Here is a 9,724-nt window from a genome sequence, read left to right as displayed (position 1 = left end):
AATTGTAACAGCATGACAGCCATTTCCGAACGAAGACAGCAGTATAGTTAAACACACAAGAATGACTAAAAAGCACTGTTGCATTGCTGCGTTTGGCGCTGTCGTTGCCCTGCACTTCTGTCATTGTTGGTGACCCGGTTGGGGCCCCTTTTCCTTTCCTGTGAGGCGCTGTTGGCTCCTGCTGCCGAGGAATTTGTCACCAGTATTCCCATTAAACGAGATTTGAACATGCTCCCCCCTCCTTCCCTCTCTCTATCCCTCCTCCTCCTCCTCCTCCTCCCTCACTTCCCTGGCTGAGAGCAGCTGAAGTCAGAGGCGCAGTCGGTGGGTGCGCATCTCAGCATCTGCCCTGCTCTACCGGAGCACCTGCGGGCGTCAAGGTGGAAGTAAGAGAAGAAGAAGAAGAAAAATAAAAAAAGTAGTCGTAGAAGAAGAAGAAGAAGACGAAGAACAAGCGTCACACGACAGGTAACAGGATAAGCATGGCTTCAAAGGACAACACGGCGGCAAGCTTTGCCAACGTCAGCAGGGAAATCACAGGTGAGCCTTTCCGCTTTATTAGTTTAACCCCCACTTGTGTCTCTCTGTGTTAGTTTTTCTTACTCAGCTGTTTTGTCGCTACCCTAATGGAGTTTCTACTGAAAGCGGAGTCGGTGCTTGTTGCAGGTGTGTGCGTGCGCGCGCGTGATCATGATCTCCAACTCGTGGGTGGGAGGGGGGAGTTGGGACACCTGTCCTGTTTCATGTGCATGGTGGTGGTGGTGGAAGGAGAACGTAAAGGTGTCAGAGAAGGTGCCCACAGCTAATTATCCTGATGTGGAGGTTAAGTCGCCTGTTTACCAGCTCAGCCTGGACAAGCTGCCTATCTCCAGACCGTATTAGGCTATTAACACACCTGCCAATGGGGGTTTAAAGGTGGAGTGAGGGGGGGTGATGAAGGGTTGGGGCAGTGGGATGATTTACCAGTAAGTATCCAAAAGACAGTGAGGATGCAGGGTAGTGCTGTGCAATATGGAGAACATTTTACATCACGATATCGGCAAATTTATATTCTGATAACGATATATATTCCGATATAGTATTTCTTTCCTATAATTACATGAACTAATGGAAAATTGCTATTCATTGTATACTTAAGGCCGCAGCTGTCAAAACGTAATACGTATCCATATACCAGTGTAGTGTAGAATGGGCATGCTGGTCTGTCATGTTGAAAAAAGGTTCAGGATAGGGTTAGAATTAGAGTTTATCATAGTGGAAAATTTAAAGGAGCAAAGTATTTTACGTATACGTGTCAATATTTACGACGCTATTAGTGCGCTTGCACCTGTGGGAGACTTTCGCACGTAACATTATTTTACACTACACCGGCATTCTATCTATACGCAACGCCCCTCATTGGCCAGTTTAGGTCATGTGACGCAACATAAACTGGCCAATGAGACGCTACGCACTTGTACTTCCATTTGTATTAGTAAGTCTACTACGTTACGGACTAACCCTAACTCTAAACTACGTTACTATCTAACCCTAAACGCACGGAATGACTTCCGGTAACGTCATCTTTCGTACGAATAGAATGCCGGTATATAGATACATATTACGTTCTAGGAAACACTTCCTATACTTTATTATACATAAAAAAATAGGGGCGCATGGTGGCTTAGTGGTTAGCACGTACGCCTCACAGCAAGTAGGTCCTGGGGTCGACACTTGGGTCCTTTCTGTGTGAAGTTTGCATGTTCTCTCCGTGCTGCGTGGGTTTCCTCTGGGTACTCTGGCTTCCTCCCACAATCCACAAATGTGACTGTTGATTGTAGTATCTAAATTGCCCGTAGGAGTGAATGGGAGTGTGATTGTTTGTCTGTATGTGTGTTGCCCTGCCATGGACTGGCGCCCTGTCCAGCGGTGTTCACCTGGTGTGAGCCGGAGATAGGCAACAGTAGACCCCCGCAACCCTGAAGTGTCTATTCTTACGGTTGCCATACGGACAACCCCCGATGCTACTGGTACGTTTACCAAAGTACACGTACGTAGCGTCTTAGGGTTAGGGTTAGGTTATAACCCAATATCACAACAATTTTTAGGTTAGGGTTAGGTTTATGGATAGGTTTAGTCACGTGATCTAAACTGGCCAATGACTGACCTATCACGCCACCTAAACTGGCCAATGAGGGGCGCTGCGTACAGATAGAATGTTGGTATATTGATACGGCAACCATACTTTTCCTTTAAGAATCTTCTCAATGAAGGAACATTCGTCACTTTTGCTGCAAATACTGTTGTCACGTGTTCTGATTTGTAAATTCATATGTGGAAATGCAATCGGGAGGCGCAAAAACCAACAATAATGGCCACTACTATCGTTATCGCATCTGTAGTGAATTGGTCCATGAAAGATCGACAGTAAAGTGTTTCGTTAAGTTATATTCTTTAAAAGTCCTTCTAGAGCAGCAGGGGATAAACCAACACTTCCATTTGTGAGACATGTTTGCAGCTATTTTGCTTGGAAGACTCATATTGGCTGAAGTGACACAGTTTGTAACCAATTTAAATTAATAGGCTTCTTCATTTGTATTATTCCTTTTTTTTTATTTCATTCAAGATTTATTTTTAGTTAAATTGCATTGTTTTGAATAGTTTATCAAGGGATTCTTTTGACAATGAAAAATAAAAGGAAAATAATACAGTATTTTTATTTTCAAATAAAGGAATATTATATCAGTCATCATTTGTCTACAGTTCCATTTTGTAAAATAAATCGTGAAAGAATCGTATCGTGAATCGAATCGTATCGGGAGTTGAGTGAATCGTTACATCCCTAGTATTAGACACAGACATCAACCCCTATTAAGACAGAGCAACACAACGTAACAAAGCAATGTCACTCTTCTCATGTGAGGACATGTCTTGTGGCCTCCTATAATACTACATACACAATTATAAGAAATACTTTCATGTCTATCTTTCCTTCCATCTCTGTGACCCCTTCACCCCTGCACCCACAGACCATATGTCCCATCAGAAGGCCTCGGAGGGGGCACAAAGTTAGCTAAAAGCCAAAAGGTGTTACCCGGCTTAATGTCACTAACTCTTATGTCAGTCCTGGGCTGATCTGATCCATCTCTCTGTCACCATGGATTGTCTTCCTTGTGTCACACATGCTGCTCCTCGTTCATCTGTGTAGTTGAGGGCTGTATGTGGGAAAATGAGAATTCTGAGTGTATGATAAAGTGAGAGGTTTTGGGAAACTGTGACACAGCATGGCTGCCTTACTGTATCTCCATCTGCTTGGTGCTACAAATACATATTTAGCACTAATAATGGTCTCCTTTGGAAACATGGGCTGTGATCATAAACTTGCAGGCATATGGGCGACTTGTTTGTTGTCAGGGGATATAGACAGACATCAGTCTTTAAAATGGAATATTTAGTTATTCTGTATTGGAGGAGATGCATATGGATGATGCAGTGTTTGCTTCAGTGGGTTTCACATGGGTTGCCTGGCACCGCGGACGATAGAGTTCCTTGAAGATTCCAGTGTGACGATCGTGGCTGCTCTTTTTTTTCCCTTTCAGGCTAAAAATAGATTAGTTATGAGTCTCTGTTAACTAAAAGCCATGTTGATGTCTCGATGATGTTTCTTTTGAAGCAGCACTGTTGGCTCTTTCTACTTATTTGGCTCAATATCCCCTCCTTTTTGCAGTTGTTTCTGAAAGGACTGAAGATCCTGGCCTTTTTTTCTCAGCTATTTTCACACAGAACAGTAGGACTTTACTGTAAAACTGTACAGTTACTGACAACTCTGTTGGAAAACATCCAAAAGTGGAACCTGCTGGTGTCCTTTATCCCATTGCTTTGGTGTTGAGCATACTTTAGCACTGAGAGTTAGCATGATAACAAAACTAGACATCAATAAATACATCATTAAAACTAATATTAATACTCAATGACAGAATGGCAAAATGTCCAAAAACAAAACAAAAAACCTTAACCCCAACCCATAACAGCATCAATGAGCAAATTTGATTAACTTCCTCAATTGGTTTTAAAAATAAAAGTTCTGGTTTTAAACTTAACACACTAAAACAGACATGGGGCAACTAAAAGTAGGAAATGAAACCAAAAATACACAAAATGGCTCCAAAAAACAAAAGAATATATAAAGTGACAATAAAACAAACAAAAAAGAAATACACAAGGGGCAACAAAAACCACAACACATGGCAACAAAAACACAAGTTGACTCAAAAGACAGAAAAACTGATTTTAAAAAATGAAAAAGTAACAAAATCAGAAATTGACAAAAAAAACACCAAACAACAACAAAAATTCACAAAATGATCAAACCCTTTGTTTCTCAGATTAGTCATTATTCTATGTGCTGACAATAATTGTGATAATGTAAGGCAATCACATTTTCTGGCCCCACACTGTGATAAACATTGCCAATCTTTGCCCTAAAATATGTATTACATGTATTATGTACTTTTAAAATGCACTTTCATGATGCTGTTTGCTGGGGGGCGGCGCTGGCTGTTCCGGTGGTTGAGGTCACTGTTGGGGTGCCCTTGGCTGGGGGCTGCTGTTCCGCACCGGACGTGTGCCGTTCGAGTGCTTTCTCCCCGCAGCGGTGGCTGCCGGTCGCTCACGCACCAGTGGGGATCATTGCCCCATGGCTTGCACTGTCCGGTGGGCGGCGGGGCCTGGGCTGCTGTCCTTGCGCCTGGGGCTGTGAGCTGCCAGACTGTGACCAGTTCGTGGGCTGGAGTGGGGAGGCGTCCCCCGAGGAGCTTCGCCCAGGGCTCGCCCTTGGGGATTCTTGGTCCCGGGGGGGGGGTGCTCTTGGGGTCCGGTGGGCTTGGCCGGGTGGCTGGGGCGGTCCTGGTGGGGGTCTTCTGGGGTGGGTGGCGCAGGCCGCGCCCTTGCATGCCTGTGGCTGCGGCGTGGGGTGGTCCTTGCTTAGAAGTTAGAAAAAAAAAGGAAGAAATAATATTTCAATTCTAAGAATCTCTAATGCTCAAATGCCACTTCAATACAAAACTCTTTAAGATTCAATGCGGTCGACCAAAAAACTTACCGTCTGTGTTTGTTTATGTCTTGGTTAATGTCAAAATTGATTCAACAGAAGGCAGTTTTTTTACTTTGTAAACACTGTTGATGATTAATAAGGTGTGTGGTGCTGCCTCCAGTGTGCAATAGATTTGATTTCACATTACCCAATGCACGAAAATGTTTTAACAGCATGCCTGGTTTTAATTTTGCTCCATGCAGTTGTTGTAGGACGTGGATTTGTAATGTGTGTAGATATGTTCGAGGCAGACAGAATAATAAGTTTGAACCAATGAGAGCTGGCAACCCTGACACTGAACATTCCTTGTTTTTTAAATGTATTATCTTGCAGATTAAATCTTTTAATGCTTTTCCTGGCCACAGACATTTAAATCAGTTTTCCATTGTGTTTGTCTTTTTGTTTCCAGAGAGTATCAGAAAAGTGCTGGATAAACAGGCCATTAAGTTTGTGCGAGCCATCAAGCAAGAAACAAGGAGTGGAAAATCCGAGGACAGGATACTGGTGAGAGATGCTGCTTCATCTTCTGTTGATACACTGAGCAACTGCAACACAGTTGTTAAAGCTGCTGGACACAAAATGTTAGTGTAGGTCTCTTTGATTCAAAAAAAAAAAAAAAAATCAAAGATCATTTGCTCAAAAGAATATGTAAAAGATTGAAATTGCGGCTTGAAAGTTTGTTTTAAACTCTATAGTAAACAACGGCTATGTTCGAAATGGCATACTAACGTACTACTCATACAAAGTCTGATGTCAAAATGAGTATGTAGTTTGTAACCATTAGATAGTATGGACAGATTGAGTATGCGAGAAATACCTGGATGTATGCTATATCGTGACTTTTTTTAAGTATACACGGTGAGCACATACTTAACCACCCCATGATGTATTGTGGCAGAACGTAAAAATTGTCCTGGGACTGGTTTAAAAAAAAAAAAAAAGTCTAACATTCCCATTTAAAAACAAAAGCATCTGTTCTTGTCTTGCATTTGTTTTTTTCATGCTTTTGTAATTAGGGCTCTTGTTTTGAAGTTAACCTGAAGTTTAGTCAGTAGCACAATGGTGGGTCTCCGATACTTTTTCACTTCCGATACGATACCATAATTGCAGCCTTGAGTATTGTCCGATACCGATATCGATCCGATGCCATACCAGCATGACTCTTACATACTTTTATTACTTATTTTGTAGTGTGGAATGTTAGAAAAGATTTGATCAAGTGTTGTTACTCAAACATAGAACAATAGTCAGCAACAGTAGGTATGAGAAAAACTGACCCATTTATTAATAACCAATTGGTTACATACATTTTAACCTTCAACATAATATCTACAGTATTCTACAATTGAATAAATATAATATATATCGGAGATTTTAGAGGCAGTTCAATAAAATCCAATATTTGTTTTCTGGCTGATATCGGACCCATATCCGATATTAATATCGGATCGGTACACTCCTAGTTTTTATGGATCAAATGACCACATGTTTGATAAGAAATCCCGTTAAGAATGACGTAAAAACACTTCTATGCATCTGTTTATGGGACTCCACATCCCACAATGCAATGCACAAAATATCAACCAACAGAATGTATACGCTGGAGATTAAAGTAAACTTTCGAGTGGCAATGTTGACCTTTTTGCTTTCCTTTTGGAGTACATGATGTTCAATTCATTGATCTATGAGGCAAACACTGTGATTTTATAGAAAATGACTGTGGGTATTAGCTTTTAAGGGAAAGTGTCCCTCTACATAAGCTGGTAAACGTGCAACAGACAAACACATTTCACGCACAATGAAAATCAATTGAAGTTAATTGTCACAAATTGAAGGAGCCATAAGAAGTCACAGATTAGCTCCCAGAGATGGACAACAGACACGTTGAAAATCAGGCTTAGGACAGATGCTATTTGGTCAGAGCACAGTGGACACCGTGCCATGGCCTGAGCCCATCCTCACAGTTTATTAGATGTGGCAGGATGGCCTTAATGCCACTGGCGTGTGTGTGCATGGGTGTGTGTGTGTGTGTGTTCGCCCAACACGGCACTCATACAGACGCATTGTTTAATGTGTTTTATGGTTAAAGTAGAAGCCCCTGTGTGCGTGTGCATACCAGAGGGTGTGTGGACAGCTGCCACTGATGTGTTCAAGGACTTTGTTGGTTAAGAGCAACTGCTGCAATTTAGCATTTGTCAATTAGTCAGCAGCCGTACTTTGTGATGGCGCCGCTAAGAGTGTGAGAAAGGCTTTTGTTTCTCTCCTGAAAACAAAGACGAGCCAATAAGGAAGTCCCTCCCAACTATTAATCAGAGCTTCTCCTTTTTAATTTGTTGTTTGGTTTTCCCACCCGTCTCCTTCCTGACTTTATCCATCTCCATCATCACTCCACCCCCACTATTTTTGTCATCTTCTCTTTGTTTCCTTACTCCCTCCCTCCTTATCTGTCCATCTCGATTATCTTCCCGCCTGTCAGCACCCTTCCCCCCCCCACATCGTCATCCCTACGCTGGCCGCTCCTCACTTTTCTCCCGCCTCTCCTGTTTTTGCCCTTCTCCTTTTCCTTTTGGCTTTACTCAAATCTGTAAAAGGCTACAACCCTCTCTCCTTTCCATCAGAAGCAATTCAATTAGGCCTGTGTCTATGAGAGATTTTTACTATCCAAATGGGCTTTGGCTGCTGCTGCTGCTACTCTTTAACTGCTCCACATTCTTTCAAGGAAAGGGTGGGTGGTTGGAAATAGATACACTTCATTCATTCTAGCTCATTGTCAACGTCTATCTCGTCGCTCAGAGAAGCATGATGCCAACGGCTCCGTGTAGTTGGATGACAGTTTGTAAAAAGAGCTTCATTCCCGCCGGATAATTTCTACAAATATTCAGACTTGCGCTTGAAAACATGTATGATAGTTTGCACGTTTGGATCATTTCCATTGACTGAAGATTCAAGCTTGAATTTCAATTTGCTTGTATAGAGTTGGGTTTGAATGGCCTGATATCGAGTCATAATCTTTTAAAATAGATCGACTCTTTCCCAGCCCTTCCATTGTACTACCCTGACTCCCTCTTCCCTGTTCCCTTCTCCCTCACCAAGGTGTTACATGGCCCTCTCCCTTTAAGAAAGTTTTCCTTACCCTTCTTTAGGGAGAGCTGGTGATGGTCACAATTACGCAATAAAATAAATGCATTTATTTAATTGCAATAAAAAATAGCTGTTGATGAAATGATTGCAGTACATATAGTGTTGACCTTTGACCGCATGTGCAAAAAAGATGAATTTTTTTTTTTTAAATCAATCATTTGATATGTATTTTCTTCAGTGTGTAAGCATTAATGTTGGCTTAATGTTAAAACATATATATATTTAATAATGCATCAAGATGGAGTTTGTTTCTACTATACACAGATGTTTTTCACCCTGGGGTCAGGAACCAATGTGGGGTCGTCTGGAGTTTAAATGGGATCACCTAGAGTGTATAGTAATATGTAAAAAAAAAAAAAATACTGAATAAAAATTAGTTTTGAAATGTTTTAATTATTATTCTTTTACAAATGAGAACAACAGACAATATTTAACTATGTTATATAATTTCACTTTGTCAAATATAAATCCAGTTAATAATAATAATATGAATAGTAAATGCAGTATAAAAGTATCTGACCTGGCACAACTTGTTACCAATGCTGGCGACTCTGTATTTGTAATACAATAATACAACTATGATCAAAAACTAATTCTAGGGAAAAAAATGATTTAGGGTCGACAGAAATTCTTAATATCAAAATGGGGTCCAAAAAAGATTGGGAACCTCTGATTTACAACATTAGTTCCCTGAAAATTTCTCTGATTTACAACTCACTCACATGTGCTGTCCCTCATCGGAGAACAAACCAAAGGTGGCACATTTTGTACTGCTGTTTGTTAATAAATGTGCCTGTGTGGCATTTTACATCAGCAAATCTTACCCAGAATTCTCTTTCTGGTCTAAACTTTCATCTCAGCCAGATATTAGCAGGTGGAAAAAGTCCACAACTGAAGCTTTAATCTCAATTTCTAACAGAAAGTTATTATTTTAATAAATCTACATGAGCCTTTGTTTCTTTTCGTCCTTTCCCTCTGGGTGCTACTGGAATCCAATTGTTTATGGATGGTGACTGTACCAGCCATCACGGAGCAACACACACACACGCACACACACACCAACCATCTCAGACAGACGGGAGAAGCTCAGCATGACGTCCAAACAGCACCCAGGGCAACACATGGGGAGCATCAACATGTATGTTTCATTTCTGGAGAATCCCCCCCTCCACACGCACGCACACACATCCATGCATACACTTTGACACGTCCACGTCCCTGCAGACACACTAGCTGCAGTGTCAAAACTTGCTCTCATGCACGCCCTCGCCGTCCTCACTTGATGCAATGTGGAGATTAGAGACAATGCGATAAACAAAGCATCTTCAAAGGCGTAGGGGGAGGAGGGAGGTACCGGAGGAGAATGTTTTGGAAGAGGGCATCGAACTAGAAAAAAACAAGGAGTGTGTGGAGAGCAGGGGGCGGGGGTGTTGCAGATCTTTGATGTGTTTTGTGATGCCCCAGTTATCGATTTCTGCCACTTATTTATCCTGATCCTGTGCCCGCATCGCC

At 41.7% G+C, this 9,724-nt stretch overlaps 1 protein-coding gene across 4 annotated transcripts in view; it reads left to right on the top strand.

Annotated features, from left to right (window-relative positions):
* Positions 1–302: 302 nt before the first annotated feature.
* The window catches only part of carmil3 (capping protein regulator and myosin 1 linker 3), a 105,014-nt gene continuing 95,592 nt past the window's right edge, over positions 303–9,724 (top strand). For all 4 annotated transcript variants that reach the window (XM_028473515.1, XM_028473517.1, XM_028473516.1 and 1 more), the window contains exons 1-2: positions 303–540; positions 5,481–5,575. In XM_028473515.1, coding sequence (XP_028329316.1) covers positions 483–540; positions 5,481–5,575 — 153 coding nt within the window. In that variant the 5' untranslated portion in view covers positions 303–482. The remainder of the gene's footprint in view (positions 541–5,480; positions 5,576–9,724) is intronic.

The sequence above is a fragment of the Gouania willdenowi genome, chromosome 17, assembly GCF_900634775.1.
Source record: "Gouania willdenowi chromosome 17, fGouWil2.1, whole genome shotgun sequence".
NCBI classification, from domain to species: Eukaryota; Metazoa; Chordata; class Actinopteri; order Blenniiformes; family Gobiesocidae; genus Gouania; species Gouania willdenowi.
Note: the sequence above shows the minus strand (reverse complement) of the source record. Positions and strands in the feature narration are given on the sequence as shown.